At 45.5% G+C, this 20,030-nt stretch overlaps 1 protein-coding gene across 6 annotated transcripts in view; it reads right to left on the reverse strand.

The window, feature by feature from the left end:
- LOC107375062 (spindlin-1) overlaps positions 1 to 20,030 on the reverse strand; it is a 38,329-nt gene that overhangs the window by 7,235 nt on the left and 11,064 nt on the right. For 2 of the 6 annotated variants that reach the window (XM_070552531.1, XM_070552532.1), the window contains exons 2-7: positions 17,165 to 17,246; positions 14,545 to 14,652; positions 12,838 to 12,943; positions 6,747 to 6,795; positions 6,224 to 6,419; positions 2,736 to 2,853 (exon numbers count right to left, since the gene is read on the reverse strand). In XM_070552531.1, the coding sequence (XP_070408632.1) occupies positions 2,736 to 2,853; positions 6,224 to 6,419; positions 6,747 to 6,795; positions 12,838 to 12,877 (403 nt within the window). In that variant the 5' untranslated portion in view covers positions 12,878 to 12,943; positions 14,545 to 14,652; positions 17,165 to 17,246. The remainder of the gene's footprint in view (positions 1 to 2,735; positions 2,854 to 6,223; positions 6,420 to 6,746; positions 6,796 to 12,837; positions 12,944 to 14,544; positions 14,653 to 17,164; positions 17,247 to 20,030) is intronic. The other 4 variants (XM_070552529.1, XM_070552530.1, XM_015943405.3 and 1 more) reach the window with 3 other exon arrangements.

Here is a 20,030-nt window from a genome sequence, read left to right on the forward strand (position 1 = left end):
GACGAGTGCTAGATAGTGCTCCATCAGGGGACTCCATTGTCCTGCTGGGGGACTTCAATGCTCACGTGGGCAATGACAGCTTGACCTGGAGGGGTGTGATTGGGAGGAACGGCCCACCTAATCTGAACTCGAGCGGTGTTTTGTTATTGGACTTCTGTGCAAGCCGCAGTTTGGCCATAACGAACACCATGTTCGAACATAAGGATGCCCACCGGTACACTTGGTACCAGGGCAGCCTAGGTCACAGGTCGATGATAGATTTTGTAGTCGTATCATCTGACCTGCGGCCGTATGTTTTGGACACCCGAGTGAAGAGAGGGGCGGAGCTGTCAACTGATCACCACCTGGTGGTGAGTTGGATCAGATGGTAAGGGAACATGCCGCGTAGACCTGGCAGACCCAAACGCATAGTGAGGGTCTGCTGGGAACGCCTGGCAGAAGAAGCTGTCAAGACGGTCTTCAACTCCCACCTCCGGCAGAGCTTTGACCGCGTCCCGAGAGCAGTGGGGGACATTGAGTCCGAGTGGGCCTTGTTCCACTCTGCGATTGTCGAGGCGGCTGTTGCTAGCTGTGGTCGTAAGGTGGCCGGTGCCAGTCGTGGTGGCAACCCCCGTACCCGCTGGTGGACACCAGAGGTTCGGGGAGCCGTCAGGCTGAAGAAGGAGGCCTACAGGGCGTGGCTGGTCTGTGGGTCTCCGGAGGCAGCAGACAGGTACCGGATAGCCAAGCGGGGTGCAGCAGTGGCAGTTGCCGAGGCAAAATCTCGGGCGTGGGAGGAGTTTGGTGAGGCCATGGAGAAAGACTATCGATCGGCTCCAAAGAGGTTCTGGAAAACTGTCCGGCGCCTCAGGAGAGGAAGGCAGCAACTCGCTCACACTGTTTACAGTGGGGATGGGGAGCTGCTGACGTCAACTGAGGCTATAGTCGGACGGCGGAAGGAATACTTTGAGGAGCTCCTCAATCCCACCAATGCGCATTCCGAGGAGGAACCAGAGCTGGGAGGCCTGGGGATGGACTGTCCGATCTCGGGGGCAGAAGTTGCTGAGGTAGTCAAACAACTACACAGCGGCGGAGCCCCGGGGGCGGATGAGGTTCGTCCTGGGTATCTCAAGGCTATGGATGTTGTAGGGCTGTCATGGTTGACACGTCTCTACAACATTGCGTGGTCATCGGGGGCAGTTCCTAGGGAGTGGCAGACCGGGGTGGTGGTCCCCATCTTTAAGAAGGGTGACCTGAGGGTGTGTTCCAACTATAGGGGGATCACACTCCTCAGCCTCCCTGGAAAGGTCTACGCCAAGGTACTGGAGAGGAGGGTCCGATCGATAGTTGAATCTCAGATAGAGGAGGAGCAATGTGGTTTTCGTCCTGGCCGTGGAACTGTGGACCAGCTCTATACCCTTGCAAGGGTGATGGAGGGGGCATGGGAGTTTGCCCAACCAATCCACATGTGCTTTGTGGATTTGGAGAAGGCTTATGACCGTGTCCCCAGGGGCACCCTGTGGGGGACGCTCCAGGAGTATGGGGTGGGTGGCTTTCTGTTAAGGGCCATTCAGTCCCTTTACCAGAGGAGCGTGAGTTTGGTCCGCATAGCCGGTAGTAAGTCGGACCTGTTCCCAGTGAGGGTTGGACTCCGCCAGGGCTGCCCTTTGTCACCGGTTCTGTTCATCACTTTTATGGACAGAATTTCTAGACGCAGCCGTGGTGTGGAGTGTGTCGAGTTTGATGGCAGGAGAATCTCGTCTCTGCTTTTTGCGGATGATGTGGTCCTCCTAGCTTCATCCAGCTCTGACCTTCAGCTCTTGCTGGGTAGGTTCGCGGCCGAATGTGAAGCGGCTGGGATGAGGATCAGCACCTCCAAATCTGAGACCATGGTTCTCGACCGGAAAAGGGTGGCTTGCCACCTCCGGGTCGGGGGAGAGGTCCTACTTCAAGTGGAGGAGTTTAAGTATCTCGGGGTCTTGTTCACGAGTGAGGGTAGGAGGGATCGGGAGATCGACAGGCGGATTGGTTCGGCGTCTGCAGTGATGCGGACGCTGAGCCGATCTGTCGTGGGGAAGAGGGAGCTGAGCCAGAAAGCCAGGCTCTCGATTTACCGGTCGATCTACGTCCCAATCCTCACCTATGGTCATGAGCTTTGGGTAATGACCGAAAGAACGAGATCGCGGATACAAGCGGCCGAAATGAGTTTCCTCCGTAGGGTGGCCGGGCTCAGCCTTAGAGATAGGGTGAGGAGCTCGGACATTCGGGAGGGACTCGGAGTAGAACCGCTGCTCCTCCGGATTGAAAGGAGCCAGTTGAGGTGGTTTGGGCATCTGGTCAGGATGCCTCCTGGACGCCTCCCCGGGGAGGTGTTTCGGGCATGTCCTGCCGGCAGAAGGCCCCCGGGTCGACCCAGGACACGTTGGAGAGGTTACATCTCCAATCTGGTCCGGGAACGCCTTGGGGTCCTGCTGGAGGAGCTGGTGGACAAGGCCGGGGAGAGGACGGCCTGGAGCTCCCTAATTGGGATGCTGCCCCCGCGACCCGGACCCGGATAAGCGGAGGAAGACGAAGACGAAGATGAAGACAACATTTAAGCAACTTTTTGTCTCAGCTGAGAAAAATGCTAAAGGATCGTTTTAATAAATAATAATTGTGTTTTGACCATAAAAGGTGTTAAAATCACCTGAGAATCTTTAGATAAACCATTTGATGATGACAGTCACACCAGCCTACTGATCTCAGGTCAGTCTTACCGAGTCTGTCGGGCAGAACCTCCAGACCCTGAACCCTCTCGTCTTTATGGAGCTCCAGACCGTAAACGCAGTCAAATCCATCGTACTTGATCAGATAGAGAGACGGGTTCACGGGAACCTGGAGGAACACAAATAAATACAGAAAATGAGTCAAACTATAGAAATAAGAAGAAGAATGCTCAAAGAGAATCACACCCAATCTGACATCAACTTCATGGACCAGACTACAGATTAGATGTTGTAGAAGCAGCATGGAGTTTCAGGTAATCTCTAACCCACTCAGCTCCACAACCATTAATGAATTAATTAATTAATCTGTGGTTTTCCTGAACAGGATTTTAAATGATCAAATAACTGATACTGAAGTCATTTTTTACATGAAGACGTTCTTAAAAAAACGTTTAAAAACCTGATAAATTCAGTAAATTGATATTTCATGGTCCAAGGACATATTCTCGTGCACGAGAGCGTGCACGGTTCTACTGAGAAAGGAAGGTCTGAGATCTAGCTGATGGATGGATGATCCACAGCTGCATCCCTAAAATCAGCTGTTGTTTCTGTTAATCTGCCCATTTTCTTCCTGATGCTTTCAAGGTTACATTTTTATTACCGTAATTTCCAGACTATAGAGCGCACCTCAATATAAGCTGCACCAACGAAAAAAAAAAAAGGTTTTCTACACACACGCCGCACTCGAATACAAGCCGTGGCGCAGCAGCCACATGCGGGTCTCCGGCGCACAGCGCATGCACGGCCATAACGTAAGATAATTAGACAGAAAGACGCTACACGGAGGTTTTTCGTTGTTTTAATTCAACAAAATGAATTTTAAACACGGGTGAACGTGCATGCAAGTTTATAAAAGAAAACAGCACTGATAGCATTCATATTTCTGGATGGTTATAAAATAAAAACAGAACTGACACATTATTACCGGTCATTTGCATGTTTAGAAGAAAAGAACAGCGCTGACACAGCATTAATAAGCCCTGGATGACTAGAAAATAAAAACTGCACACAAAGCATGCCTGGTTAGTAAATAAAACACACTTGCCTACCAGAAGAAGTCATTCGCTCTCAACTTCCTCTTGCGCACTAAAGCCGTTAAAGTCCTCTTCTTCAGTGTCGGAGTTGAACAGCCTCTGAAGAGCTTCGTCACGTACCTTTTCTGCTGCGATGCCAGCGTTGCTGTCCGTGTTGCTGTCATCATCCCCGGGTGAAGCTGGCTTGAGTGAGTTCTTCCCGCTGCCGTCTCCAGCGCCGAACCATGGATTCATTCATGCCAAGCGTACGTGCGGCAGCGCCGTTTCCCTCCTTTACTGCCAGATCGATGGCCTTCAACTTAAATGCGGCATCATATGAACTCATACGTGTAGTTTCCATGATGAGGGGGTATGGATTTGAAAAACATTCTTCGTCGTGCCGGCTGCTTGCATGTGCTAAATTAAAATGAGCACTTTCTTCGATTTCCACTTTTGACTTCCACCTGTTTCACTTTCTGCTACAGCGCCTCCTAGTGGCAGGTGGAGGAAAATCTTCAGTAAAGCCACTCCTCATTGTAAGCCGCACGGTTCTAAGTGTGGGGAAAAAAGTAGCGACTTATAGTCCGGAAAATACGGTAAATGTTCTTTCTCTGTGTTTTGGTACATCTGTGACGTGGAGGACATCCCCACCAGGTGGCGCCACGAGGGAATTACAGTAAAGCATTGGAATAATGTTGATGGAGACGATTTTTATAAATGAGGAAAAGCATCTGCACTAGCATACACAAGGCCCCAGGTTATTTCTATCTGTATTACAAGGCATTATGGGTAGTGATGTCAGCCAGCTGGGTCTGATCTAAAAGGTCTGAGCACAACACTGAAACAACAGCTAGCCAAATATTAGATCATTTACATGTTTTTAGATGAGTGATTCAGGTAGGAGCCTCCTATTGGATAATTACTGCAACAACTTATTTAACCCAACTGGTGCAACAAGCTGCTTCTCATTACTTAAACAACCAGGTGGAAAGACACATCTGGTGGTGGAAAAGATGTTAGTCTGTGTGAGAAGGGTCAGATCATCGGCATCAAGCAGAGAAAACATCAAGGAGATGCAGAAACGACTAAAACTGGGTTCAGAACTGTCCAACGCGTTATTCAAACTGGTCTGATTGGTCCAGATGGACCCTATTCCAGAGTGATGGGTGCATCAGGGTAAGAAGAGAGGCAGATGAAGTGATGCACCCATCATGCCTAGTGTCTACTGTACACGCCTGTGGAGGCAGTGCTGTGATCTGGGCTTGCTGCAGGTGGTCAAGTTTAGGTTCAGCAACAGGATGTGCTCCAAGAATGTCAGCTGACTACCTGAATGACCAGGTTATTCCAATGGGTTCTCCACCCTAGATGTCCCTCCCATCTCTGAATGTACGTGATGAGCGCACGGATGCTGCGGCTCTCTCTGAAGCAAGGGGGTTTCCTAGCCACCCCCACCTCTCAGAGAACTGTCAGAGGTTTGTGATGCCCTAATGTGTTGTGGTGTTTTTTTTTGCATATCAAAGCCCCCCCCCCCCCCCACCACCACCACCACCCCCGTCGAGGGTAAAGCCTGGTTCATGCTTCTCCGTCAGCTCCGCAAGGGAGAGACACGCACGGATTGACAGAAGCGTTTTGCTCTCATGCTTCTCCGTCTCCTGGAGAGTGTTGCAAAGCAATTCCCCTCCAGGACAGCAGAGGGCGTAGCGCTGTTCTGTGGTATCCTGTTGTGTATCGGTCCAAGGTCCAAGATAGTATGTTTGTATTGTGTTTTTTGTAAATAAGAGACTTTTTAACACAGACACATTTGTCTCTCATCCTCCTCCACCTCTTCATGCGCTCGCCACCTCTAAACCCACATTTCCTGTCATTTCCGTCCACAAATAAAACGCTTGCTGCGCAACTTTTCACTCCTCCAGTCACGGGGGGATTAAATGTTCATATTTTAGAGTTTTTTCGCGAGGTATTCTTCAAGCTGCTCCGTGTCTGCCGCTAGTTATCCTTGGCTCTCTTTATGTTTTTGAGGGAGCAAAGGCGGCGGTGTAGACGACAGCGGCGTCCTGACCAATCACAAGCTTGCGTTGTCCGTCTCGACTGACAGATGTTTAGAAAAGAGAGCTCGACTCCGTACGTCCTTGCGGAGCTCTCCGGCAAGCCCGCAAGGACGTTGCGTGTCTCCGCGCTGACGCAGACGGAGAAGCATGAATCAGGCGTAACTCTGGAACGCCCCACCCCCACCTTAACCCTCTTCTATCTAACTGAAAACCAGCGCCTTGATGGCTGCTCTTGTGGTCTGCCCGTTTGTTTAACCTTGGTCAGACTGTGCTGCCGAGACACATTTCTACGCTTCAGGACACGAAGGCCATGACAATAAAGTCGATTCTGATTCTACAGTTACGACTGACTCGAGCTACGTCGTCTTCTCCCTCTGTGTACAAGTGCGTATACAGCAGAGTAGACAATAACGTTTACTTTGAATTGGACTAGAAGGATCTCATCAGGATGCTTTACAACCCAGCAGTGATGGATCACCTGGTCCAGAACGGTTCCTTTCCACACCACGTGTCCTCCTCCTTCCTTCCAGATGTGTTGGATCCTGCAGCCAACGATGTTACGTCGAGGCTGCGACAGAACTTTGGTGGTCGGGCCCAGACTGCTCTTGTGCTTTCTGCAGACACAAACAACAGCCGCTTGAAAGAAGAACTTCATCTTTTTCTCTAGGTGTCTTCATTCACGTCCTCCACCCTCACCAACTAACTTCATCCAGAAATCCTATTTTTGGTCTTCTTCTCAGTCTCCTGCCTGGTGGCTCCGTCTCAGCATCCTTCCACCTATGTAATCATTGTCTCTACTCTGGACATGTCCCAACCACCTCAGTCTGGCCTCTCTGACTTTATCTACAAAATATCTAACATGGAACTTCACCCTGTTTCTAAAATCCTTTTACGGTTCTTCCAAACATGAAATAAATCCAATGTTGGAATCATCTACTCACTTGTGTGGATTCTTTTTCTTCATCATATTTACAGAAACACCTGCATGCCCTGAGAAGAAAAACAAACAACATGGTTGGTAAACATCAAGCAAACAGCAGATAGAACAATGGGTGGTTGGGATCTGACTATCCTGTTCCAACCACTCAGAGCTGGTGTTACCGCTGCACCAACACTGGGGGCGGGGCTACGGAGACCAATCATACCAAACGGGTTCAAGAGTTTACACTTTGCACAAGCAAAAACCTGAAAAAGTGACAGCTCCACATTATGCAACGTCACCTGAGCAACTTAAGGCCCTGTCCACACGTAGCCGAGGATCTGCCACAACGTAGGTATTTTTCTACGTTTTGGCCTGTCATCCACACGAAAACGGAGTTTTTTAAAAACTCCGGCCAAAGTGAAGATCTGCGTTTTCTCCGTTTTGGGTGTCTGCGTGTGGACTAGGGCTGTCGCGGTTGAGGAATTCCCCCTGCGGTGATTCAGGGTGGCTTAATATTGCGGTGTGCGATATTATTGCAGCGCTTTTTTTATTGCAGTACTATCTAAACATAATGTTTACACATTTAAAAAAGGTTAAAAATTGCCGTGCCTTCTTTAATAACACTTTACTGAATGCAGATCAAAGGGCAGTAACGTTTGTTTGTCCGACAGTCGGAGTCCGACTGAACTTAAAAACAACAAAATTCAGGAGGTTAAACTTTTAAATGCAAATTTGGCTGCGTCATCTAACAAATAAGAAACAAGTCCCCATTTTGTTTAGTTGTTTAAAATCAAGCATAAAAAATTACATGTACCGGGCGCGCGCGCGCCCGGGGACGGGCGCACTATCATTTCACTTTCACACACACGAATGACGGTGCTTTATAGCTCGGTCACGTCCTTGTTACCTACAAGGAAAACCAGCATGTTAACCATATACGGTTTGAGAGAGGATCTGAGAGGGGTGGCAACATTTCCAGCAACACTGAAAACCCTCTCGGATGGTGCGCTCGTTGCACTAACACACACGTACTTGCGTGCGACTCTGGCGAGCAAAGGGAATCTTTCTCGGTTGTTGCTCCACCATGTCAGGGGGGTTTCTTTAGGGTGGATGCATTCCTCCTGCAGGTAGCGAATGAGCTCCAGCTCGGCTCAAACTCTCTTCGGGACGGTTGCAGAAGCAGTGCTTGTCCGGGACTTCAGCAGGTCTCCGAGCGTTTATTATTATTTTTTTGCCGCTGGTGGCAGCTCTGTCTCGGCCAAGGACTCCGGCTGCGCAGCAGCTGACGTACTGAAAACCAAAGTGCTCCCAAAGGAGCAAAGTAACGTTTCGTTTTGATACCAGTGCAGCCATCCTTCTCAACATGCATCATTGAGTTGAACCAAGTTCAGTAATCGCGGTGGCCCATGATGCAGCGCGGTGGCCTTCTTCATATTGCGATATTTCATTTTTGCGGTTACCGCGACAGCCCTAGTGTGGACAGACAAAACCGGAGTTTTAAGGTCCGCAACGTCACTTTCCGCGACACAAAAATGCTGACATCACGTGTGCGACCTGTGTTTACACTAGCCGACAGCATGGATGCCCTCAGAGCTGCGCTCGCTTTATCAATCGTCCAAGCGCTTTTTGCTTGTTTGTTTTTGCAAGAGGAATTACTGCTCCTTGCGGAAGACCACAGACGAAGGACGAGGTTAAGAACGGGGGAAGTACTGCCGCCTACAGGTCTGGCATGTCCTTAACAACGTATTTATCCGGGTACGTGTGGACAGAGTTTGTTTTTAAAATGCGGCGGTGTGGATGCAAATTTTTGGAGGGGCGGACATTCGTTTAAAAGAAAACCCGGCTACGTGTGGACTAGGCCTGAATCTCAGGTGAGGTGGTGCTCACTCCTCACCCCTGCCAAGTGGACCTCAAGGGATAAACCATCAACCCTGCTCAATGGTCAACTTTCCTGGCGGGGTCACCCATTAGGACAGTGGCAGGGTTAATCTGTACAGCACTTTTGTCAGCTGCCATGCTGTTTTTAAATGTGCTTATAAATAATTTTGGTATGGTATTATTACATTTATCAGATTCAAGTTATTTCTGTGACTTGTGGGCTTTCTTTCATGGACCGAAGGGAACCAACAATTTAGTCCACATCTGTAAATGGACTTTTACACTATATTCTAATTTTTCCAGTTTCACCTCTTTTTTAATTTTGTTGCTAGATTGTGTCTGATTAGGACGGAGAGCAATCATTTTTGGTAAATGACCTGTATTTGTATAGAGCCTTCTAGGGTTCTTCAACCCCTAAAGTGCTTCACAACACAATCAGTCATTCACTCATTCACATGCTGGTGGTGATGAGCTACAATGTAGCCACAGCTGCCCTGGGGCGCACTGATGGAGGTGAGGCTGCTAAACACAGGCGCCACCGGTCCCTCCGACCAGGGTGGGTTAAGTGTCACGCCCAAGGACACAACAGTAGAAATCTCTGCCAGGGGCTGGGATCAACTCTATAACTCTTTGATTATTGGACAACCTGCACTTCTTTTATAAATTCACCTTCTATTTCTTATTTTGTTGCCACATTGTGTCGAATTAGGATTGTTGTCTTTTATCTTGAGTAGATAAGGAGGAGGAAAGTCTCAGACATGGCTCATCAACATTTGGTGGCTAAATGCAGACTTATTGAGAAACAACATTATTTTTTGTGGCACCTGTCCTCGGCAGCCTCGCCTCTGTCAGCGCGCTCCAAGGAAACTGTGGCTACAATGTAGCTCATCACCACCGGTGTGTGAATGTGTGTGTGAATAGATGAATGATACACTGTAGTGTAAAGTAGGGATGCACCGATCAGGTTTTTTGCTGCCGATCACCGATACCGATATCAAAGAATGCTGATCACCGATAACGATCGCGTGGATTGGCCAGAAATTTTCTACAACATTATAATGAGTGCTACAAACTACATAATCTGGGAATAAAGGAAATGTAACCTAATCTAAAATGGTCTGTATTAAGGTTGTCACGGTGTGAAAATGTAACCCCACGGTTATTGTGACCAAAATCACCACGGTTTTCGGTATTATCGCGGTATTTTTTTTTAAACGTGCTACATTTTCACACAATTAAATAAACCCTGTATGTCAGGAAATATTGTCTCCAGTTTGTGTCTAAATTTTGCCTAAAATGTGTTATTTTGTAATTATGTTGTTTATTTGTTTACATTTTTTTCCCTTTAGTCTTTAAAATACCAATATTTGCCCATAACTTCTTATTCAAGTAGTCTTCTAATCAGATACTTTTTTACCCTTACTTGAGTAATAAACCCTATATCAGGAAAATATTGTCCTCGGTTTGTGTCCTTCCAGTGAGATTTGCAGATGTGGGAAAATGTCATCGGGCAGTAATCATTGTTAAATTCATAATTATTCTCGGAGAGAGACCAACTCTTATCTGCCCCTGGGAGCTCCGTAATGCATAGCGTCATTTCAACATGGCGGTGTCCGCGACACGGTTTATATGCAGGTAGCGGCGTTGCGGCTGCTTTATATAGCCACTCGTTGCTTTCTCCCTCAACCCAAATCCTCGGATCACGCATTTTAGCTAAAACGCTAACGTTAGCTTGCCTTGCGTTGACTGTAGAGTTGTGGGTGATGGTCACGCAGATGTGTCATGAGATTTGAAGCGTTGCTGCCTTTCACAGACACTTTTTCTGCACGTGCTGCAAACAGGATAGCCGTCTTCTATCAGCTGATCCTCGGCATTCTTCAGGTATCCAAAAGATGCCCGTACTTCCCACTTTGTCTTCTTTGAGGGATAATAAATGTTCTGAGTGCTGCCGTCTCCTCCTTTGGCCATTATTTCAGCTTTAGCTTCAAGAAAGTTTTGGTTGTAAACAACAAAGTGCGCATGTGCCGCCGGCAACTTCAGCAGATGATACGGTGGCTGGTAAGGGTCACCGCGCCTACACCGCAGCCACGGTAATCCACCGTGATAATATAGTTTTTTTTTTAAACAAGACGGTTATTATTATCGTCAACCTTTTTTTTTTACCGGGGTTTACCCGTACACCGGTTACCGTGACAACCCTACCTGATCGGTCTGCCTTGATCTATTTTGAAAACTTCGATTAAAACCAATAGGGGCGCTATCGGCCGATTGGGATCAAATGCCGATCCATCGGTGCATCCCTAGTGTAAAGCGCTTTGGAGTCCTCTGACTCTGAAAGGCGCTGTACAAGTGCGGGTCATTTATCATTTTAGGCAGCAATTCTCATTCGTAACAGGATTGGTTGTAGGGATGAGTACCGTAATAAGTACTTATTAAGGCACCGACCGCATTCAGTGATACCAACCAAGAACCAATTCACATGGTATGAAACTGTGCCTTGTTTCGTTACCATAGAGTCCGGTGCCTGATTTCCCAAAATAGCATGTGCAAGGGCGTTATATCATCAGTCGCTGCAGGCCAGCTGTAAACAAAGCAAGCAGCATAGTAGAAGGAACGCGCTAGTTTGGGTCCACTCCACTAAATGCGATGGGTGGCTGGGTGATGACAACATCGACAACAACCTAAGTGAGGCATCATCATCTCAATCTGCTCCAGCAGCAGGTAAATAAACTGTTTAAGTTAATGTTAGCTCCATATGTTAGCTTCTGTTGCTATCGGCTAATGGTATGTTTGCTTCCTGCTCATAACTCGAAAATTCCAACTTCCGAGCAGGAAAAATCAACTATTTGAAAATGAACGGCAAAAAGAAATGAAGATCCACAGTAAATTTTGTTCACAGCAAAGATTTTTGCTTCAATTAATTTAGCAGTTTATAAAACTACAAGGACCCAGCACACAGTTATTCCAGAGGGCAAAGGAGAGGGACAGGAGTCCGTGGAGCTGGGTTTTAGTTCCTGTATCATTTAGAAACAGTTGTTGTTTAAGGTTTTCATATTGAAGAACTGTACAACACTTCGATGAAAAAATACAAACAGTTCATGTTATTTATATGCAAGAGAGAGAGAGAGAGAGTATATATATTTAATATTTTTTAATTTATTAATTAATAAGCACTCAAAAGTATCGGAATTTGGTACCGGTGTCGATTCCTAAGTACCGGGAACTGGTACTGAATCGATTCAAACGTGTGAGGTACCCATCCCTAATTGGTTGTGAGACTGATCTGAAGCCAGCGATGTTAGTGGAGTTAGATGAAATAAAGCCTATTTCTGCCTGAGAGTGGTGACAGGGTATGATGGGGTTAAAGAGATCCGCCCAATCAGTTATTTATCAAATTAAAATATAAAAATTCTACAAGCTAGATAATAATACCTCGAAAAGTATGTGAAAGTGGACAAAAAGCACCTTCCAGCTAATTTAATTATACAATTTAAGGAAAGACAGAATCTATGATTTGAAAGGATAGAACATATACATGATACCAAAGCATAGGATAACATTGTGTCTCAATACATGGAGTCAACAAGTGGAATGAATTAAGTACAGACATTAAATGGTAAATGGTCTGTATTTGATATGGCGCCTTCTAGAGTCCTGGAACCCCCCAAGGCGCTTTACAACACAATCAGTCATTCACCCATTCACACACACATTCACACACTGGTGGTGATGAGCTACAATGTAGCCACAGCTGCCCTGGGGCGCACTGACGGAGGCGAGGCTGCCGAGCACTGGCGCCACCGGTCCCTCCGACCACCACCAGCAGGCAAGGTGGGTTAAGTGTCTTGCCCAAGGACACAACGACAGCGACAGACTGAGCGGGGCTCGAACCTGCAACCTTCTGATTACGAGGCGAGCACTTAACTCCTGTGCCACCGTCGCCCCTCTAAATACTAAAACAATATATACCTTCGAAAAACATATAAAAAATGATATGATTCATTTATATACGTAGTTCTGTAATATAGAGGAGTTGGAACCTGCCAACTGTAGTTGAAGCAACAAGCCAGACCAGAAAAGTTGAGTTAAAATTACTTTGTTGTTAACTGAATTTATTTGAGTTAAAGGGGACAGATACTATAAGTTTTTACTTCTTTCTGTTCCTTTTTCATTATTATTTTAGGTGACCTGTTGTTAATAAACCTTTGAAAAGAAAAAAGGATCATGGTGACCTGCATCAGCTGCTTCTCGGTGTCCCGGAGGGCTCTTCATTCATCTGGAGGCAAAGGGGCAGCCAGGCTGCCCGGCCACGAAGCTACAACACAAACCTGTCCAGAGCTGAAACGACAAGAAAAATAATCCAACAGAAACACTCAGGAGGAGGAGAGCAGCATGAAACCTTTGTGTCATGACTATTGTGAAGAAACATGCAAGAATTATACAAACAAACCATTCTGAATCACTTAAGACTCAGTTTTATTAACAATGAAACGTCAGCGATATTAAAGGTGAAGTGAGAAAGTGCAGCGCCCGGACCGTTGAAGGAGTAAAGGTTGGTTTATGCTTGACGCGTCCGTGAGGTCCGCACGGCTCCGCGTGGAAAAGTTGCGTCATTTTGCGTCATTTTAACAACCACGCCCCTCCACCGCGTCTCCGCACGGCCCAAAATTTCCGCAACGCGCACCTAGGAAATTTTCTAACCACGCGGACGGTCGGACGCGGAAAAACATGGCGGACCGGCAAGAACTAGTATGGCAGAGGTTCGTAAATGCAGATATTTGTATGATTCAGCTCTCAGAGATCACCGTGATCAACATGTTGTTAATAATTCTTGGAGAGAAATAGCTCGCACTGTCGGAAAAGACGAGGACGCTGTTAAAAATGCTGGAATGCCATGTTGTAAACAGTAATTTCTACTTCTACTATGGTGTAGTGTTGGATGCATGCCGTAGAGCTCCATGCTGCCCCCTACAGTTTGGGAGAATATTGGCTCACCGCAGAGACGAGCCGCATGAACCATAAACGCTGCAAGTTGTGAAGCGCGTTCCATCCGCGAGCCGCATCACCAAGCGGAAAGTAAATGCGTCAAGCATAAACCAAGCTGTAGGCGGTAACTAAACTTCATTTATAGCACTTATCGCAGACATTGAATCACAAAGATAAAAAAAAAACATAAAGTCATGAAATCATAACGATCTTAAAACTGAAATAGATTAAAATCAGAAAAATAAAGTCATGCAATTATAAAATATCATAAAACAAATGAAAGACGATTACAAACTTGGGTTAAAATAAGAAAACAAAAGATTTAGTTAAAGGCAGCTTTAAATAAAAGGGTCTTCCAGACTGTCGATCCTCCGTAAGGATAAAGGAAAATCATTCCAAAGTCGGGTGCAACAGTCTGGAAGGAGCGATCACCTCCACTTTTATACCTGGTCTTTGGAACTTCTACAAGTGTTTTTGAGTGGCCTTCAAAAGGCTTGATTGGTCTCTTGACCTGACCCCAACATGCACATTAGTGGAGAAAAACTACAAAATGTCAGCAAATTTTCCGTATTTTCCGGACTATAAGCCGCTACTTTTTTCCCCACGCTTTGAACCGCGCGGCTTATAATGAGGTGCGGCTTTACTGAAGATTTTCCTCCACCTGCCACTAGGAGGCGCTGTAGCAGAAAGTGAAACAGGTGGAAGTCAAAAGTGGAAATGGAAGGAAGTGCTCATTTTAATTTAGCACATGCAAGCAGCCGGCTCGACGAAGAATGTTTTTCAAATCCATACCCCCTCATCATGGTAACTACACGTATGAGTTCATATGATGCTGCATTTAAGTTGAAGGCCATCGATCTGGCAGTAAAGGAGGGAAACAGTGCTGCCGCACGTAAGCTTGGCATGAATGAATCCATGGTTCGGCGCTGGAGACGGCAGCGGGAAGAACTCACTCAAGCCAGTTTCACCCGGGGATGATGACAGCAACACGGACAGCGACGCTGACATCGCCACAGAAACGGTATGTGACGAAGCTCTTCAGAGGCTGTTCAACTCCGACACTGAAGAAGAGGACTTTAATGAGTTCAGTGCGCAGGAGGAAGATGAAAAACTAATCAATAAATTTTCTGTTTTGTTTGATACTGATCAGTTCAGTTACGTTCAGTTAAACTACGTTTTCAATTCAGTGGATATCTGCGGCTTTTAGCCCGGTGCGACTTATATATGTACAGTTCCGTGTGTTTTTAAAAACTTAGTAGGTGCGGCTTATATTGAGGTGCGCTCTATAGTCCAGAAATTACGGTAAATATCTTGGGTTAATAATAGACTCAGAGCTTTCTTCTAAAGCCCGTACTGACAAGTTGTGTGAAAACATGAAGCTAAACCTTGCAATTATTCTAGCAACTCAAAATGAAATGTCATCTGAAGCCGCAAACATGTGCATCTGATGATTTTCAGTCACTTCACCTATTGTCTAACCAGCTGGTCTCAGGCTAGTCGGAGTTAAAGAAAAAAAAACGGAAATGTTGTATAAACAAGCAACTAAAGCTATGGATGAAAACCTAGTCACGATCATCACCGTACAATTAAAAACATATATCGTATTCTAAATTGGGACAGTCTTCACACATTTGCTGACTTAAAACCGACCTAATAAGTACTTCACGAATATGCTCCAGATCCTCTGGCAGAGTTCATCAGCCAAAGAAACAGCCTTGAGCGTCAAAGGTACCCACAGCCAGAGGTGACTGCTGCATCCCTCTACGCAGGAGCACCTTCAGTAAGTCGGCCTGGTCATTAAGGAGTGCACTGGTGTGGAACTCAGTACTTGAGGAGGTTGTGTTCATTGCGCGGAGTGCTACCCTTCAGTGCAAGTGTGTGTGTGTGTGTGGGGTTTCGTAGGCCTGGCGCAGCGCCATGCCTGAGCACCACGGGTCCCCGGAAGAACGAAACAATGAATGCAAGTCAAGGGCGCTAAAAACGCTATTTTCCAACGTGCTTTGCCTTACGCCCTGGATCACACACATGTTGTACTGCAATTTAAATGAAAACTAATGATAGGTGTTTCGGTCATGCCAGTCACGTACTTTCAGATTTATCAGCTTGTAAAAGTTTGTAATTAGCATGACTACATTGGCACGTCGCATATGTGACATCACCATATAATCTCCTCTCCCCTAGCATAGCTGCTACTCACCACATGACCAGATTTATGGTGGTTCTTTCCTCCTGTGGGAAGTTTGCTGAACTTACAGCCCTTTTTCCTCAGTTTTCTCGATGACGTCACTTTCGTGAAGCGCATTTGTAGTCCTGGACTTATTTTCACACAAAACCTAAAATATAATTCCCCCCCGTTCGAAAATAAGCGCGTTCTTGGTATCAAAATGTGTCTTTAAAATTCATATACATCAAATGTGAAATCTATGGCACAAAACAAGCGGAGTTAGAAAATAGCGTTTTTAGCCCCGTTGACTTGCGTTCGTCGTTCTTCCGGGACCCGTGGAAGTACATGGGCGTGGCTTAGGCTCCCTATGTAGGGGAAACACTGACGTAACCTTCCTAATCACTACAGACAGCAGCTGCGTACTTACAACTTTGAATAAAATAAGGCGCGCCAAGCCTTTTTCTCTGAAGTGATCATTAACAGCATTACCAATTCTCGTGTTCTGTTTCCTGTCTAGAGGCTAATTAATCAACCAACACAGTTGGCTCCTGATTTCATGTCCCAATCTAAGTGTGATGAGCTTGAATCCTTTATCATGAGAAGATCCTAAACATCAGATTAGACACACTAGAACAAAGACTGTGAGCAAGAGGAGTCCTCTCTCCTTTCTCTGACTGATTTCCATAAGATCACTGCTGAAGCCTGACAGAACCCCCAAACCAAAACTTATTGGCTCTACAGGATGTTTAACTAAAATATAGCTTTTAAAGGAAATACTGTACCTTCATTCTGCACAAAACCCCGTAAAGGTATTATGTTTAAAGTGACAGTGTGTATTTTTTCAGGCGATAGGGCAGTGGTGGGCAATCCTTGTCCTCGAGGGCCGCTATCCAGCGTGTTTTAGTTTCTTTCTGCTCCAACACCCCTGATTCCTGGATAAATCACCTGTTCAACAGCTCATCAGGCTCTGCAACATCCTGTTAATCACCAGCAGATTCAAACCAGGTGTGTTTATGCAGAGAAACAACTAAAACCTGCTGGATAGCGGCCCTCGAGGACCAGGATTGCCCAGCCCTGCGATAGGGGGCAGTAGATACAGACGAACTGTTAGCTCTCCTCACATCGATGTGATTTTAACACTTGGTTTTATTTCATTGTATGGCAGCTGTTCTAGTAAAATAAGAAATGTCTGTTCAGTCTTTTAAAACTGCCAACAAAATAACTGGTACTGAACAGTGCCCCCTGACTGATGTCTGCGGCAAAGCTCCTAAACGTCCACCAACTTTAAAACGGCAAAAGACTCAGGCGAGTTTCAGCCTTCGGATTGAGAGGAAGTGCACATTATGAAAAAGAATACATTGCTAATATATTGAGCTTGTTTAAGCTTTAAACAGCTTGAGGTGTGCTACCTGATCTCAGGGATGCCGCGGTCTAGAGAAGATGTGCAGCAGCTGCCCTCTCAGCTTCCAGGCTCTCGGACTAAATCCAAACCTGGAACGATAAAACACAAAGCTCATAAACTCAATTTGGATTAATTGATTAAAGCTCCTCCCCTTCTGGTCGGCTCATGTATCCCTGAACGAAGCTATAAAAGATCTTTCTTGCGCCCCGAAGGACGCACGTTCTTCAATTTAAACAAAAAGTAATGATGGCAGTTGGGGACCCATGGTCCGAAAGCAGAGGGTCGTGACTCGGGTTCCCTATATGGCTCCTTCATACTTCATGATGCATCTGCTTGTTTTAAATAAGAACAGGCAGGCAGGGGAAACTGCCTTGCTCAAGGGGATTTGGACGCACCTCTACAGAGCAAGGATGGCTTTCTACTTGACTGAACAGACTAACGTGAGCCGCAGACGTTCGGGTGCTCATCTACAAACCCTGAGTTCATGGAGAGAAGCTTCGATCTAGAGACCAAAACTAAAATACACACTGGGGTGGAGATGGTGCAGAAGGAGTAGCACCAGCTCAACAGACGTCCTCTAAAGGTTTTACATCCCAAACTTGGAGCATCAATTACTGATCAATGGAGCGCATGAGAGAGGCTCAGTGTTGTGTAACACTTCTGACCCTTTCATATGTTCCACCTCCTAAAAAGACTATTAAAGAGGGTCATAGAACAACGTTGAAGCTGTTCTTTGAGCCTATATACAAAACATAAGAAACTGTTGGGAATCACAATGGTCCAGGAGCCACAACCCCATAATGAAGGCCTACAATGGAAGGACGGATTTGCCCCGCCCACTCAGCGGCAGCAGAACACTTTACTTGCTACTCTTGCTGCAGTCCGGCACACACCGGGAGAGTCTCGGCCGTGGAACAGCTTCCTCGTTCTGCTCTTGGCTGAAATTGCAGCAGGATCACAAAATCTTAGAGGTTATGCCATCCGCCATTAAACCAAAAAGAAGGAAATATGGCTGTTTGATGTCATATGATGTTGTTCCTCTCCGCTGCCAGGATTAAAGCCATGAAAACACACTACTGCACATCTAGAACACTCGTATTGACGTAATCTACATGGATATGAAATTGCAACCCTGCAATAGTCTTTCATTTAGAAAATGACCAAGGGTTTTAGGTGTGATTCCCTGTCTAGCCCTAGGTTAACTGTGGAAATTGTCGTGTCCCAGAAGTGGCGTGCGGCAAAAATAGAACCTGAACCAATCTTTAGCGGCAGTGTTTTATTGAAGCTATAATAAAATGTAATTATCGGTATGTTGTACAGCTGTGATACATATCTGTGTATGAACGTGAAAATTACACTGTTTTTAGAATAAACTGTTAACGTGGCATCGCTCTAATTTTATTTTAGGTGGGTGGCAGTTCAAGCCAACTATGAGTTCAGCATCATTCACTTGTCATGAACACATACCAGGGTATCTGCAGGTCCTTAACCCTTTGATGCATGAATTATGAAATCTTCAACCATGATTTTTTAACATTTTTTTTCATTTGTCTTTAGGTGTGGATGAAACTAATTTCAACCAATATTTTTTGTAAAATTTTATAATTTACAAATAATTTATTACATGTCCACCTCAGTGGACAGCGTGCATTCTGAGCATGAAATATGCTGGCTTGGCTTACTGAAGTCCAAATGGAGGGGCTCAAATGCAATAAAGTCTTCAACAGCTGTGCTTAATAGCAAAAACAAATAAATAACAATTTTGAGTACCTGTCCACTGTAGTGACCATTATGCACCAAAGGGTTAAAAAGTCTTAAATTTGCTTTTCCAAATTTAAGGCCTTAAAAATCCTTAAAAATGACAAATTAACCTTAAATAGTTTCTAAAGGTCTTAAATTACCAAAGACCCAATAAACGAGATTCTTTTATTTCTATAAAATTTTCGTGAATTTCTAGTTAGTGTTCAGCATTTTTTGTATATGATGTTGGCATAAGCGGAACCGTACACATTTGGTTGGTTGTGAAAGGGGGCTATTTTTAGATGAGCACATTAGCTGGTTAAGCTAGTGGGAGCTTGCGCCATGGGGAAGTGCAACATTAATGGTAACTGGATGGCTAATCCCACGTTCACTACGTGGTTAGCACCGGTTCCAGGCAATAGCTGGAAATTATAGCTTAAATTTAATTTTAAAAATAGCTTAAATTTCGTCAAAGTGGCCTTAAAAAAGGTCTTAAAAAGTCTTAAATTTGGCTCCCTTAAACCTGCAGATACCCTGCATACAAGAGCTTACATTTTAGCAGAGTTCGCTGCTGCGGGGCTAACGGGGGCTAACGTAGTATCAAACCTAATTGACCTTTGATTTGAAGACATAAATCCACTTTCTATCTGGTCTCTAAATCCAGAAGGTTCTGCTCAGTGCTTGCTTACAAACAAGAAGACAAAACATTCAGACAGACACTCGGTCCCAAGGTCTGATGCAAGGTCTTGAAGCTCCTACAGGACTTTACAACCCATAAGTTAAATAATCATATATGATGAAGGAACAAGATGTTTAAATGAAATGTTTGAATAATCTGCGCTTAAACCAATGATGCCTTTATAATGAATATTGCTCTTACAACGAATCCATTCCAGGTCTTATCTACACCAGATCAGTATGTGTTTGATTTAACAAGTTGATCACTGTTTACACTCATACGCGTTACAATAAGGTACTCATTAAGGTTAATATTCATCTCACATAAGAGATTTGAAAGTTCTCATTCACAAAGTGTTAAAACATCTTTGTATCTGAACAAGACGTGTTTTCTGAGGAATGTTTGGTAAAGTGCTCAAAGCGTGTCAAACTCTGATTTGCCAAACTTGCCCAAA

This window comes from Nothobranchius furzeri, chromosome 6, assembly GCF_043380555.1.
Source record: "Nothobranchius furzeri strain GRZ-AD chromosome 6, NfurGRZ-RIMD1, whole genome shotgun sequence".
NCBI classification, from domain to species: domain Eukaryota; kingdom Metazoa; phylum Chordata; class Actinopteri; order Cyprinodontiformes; family Nothobranchiidae; genus Nothobranchius; species Nothobranchius furzeri.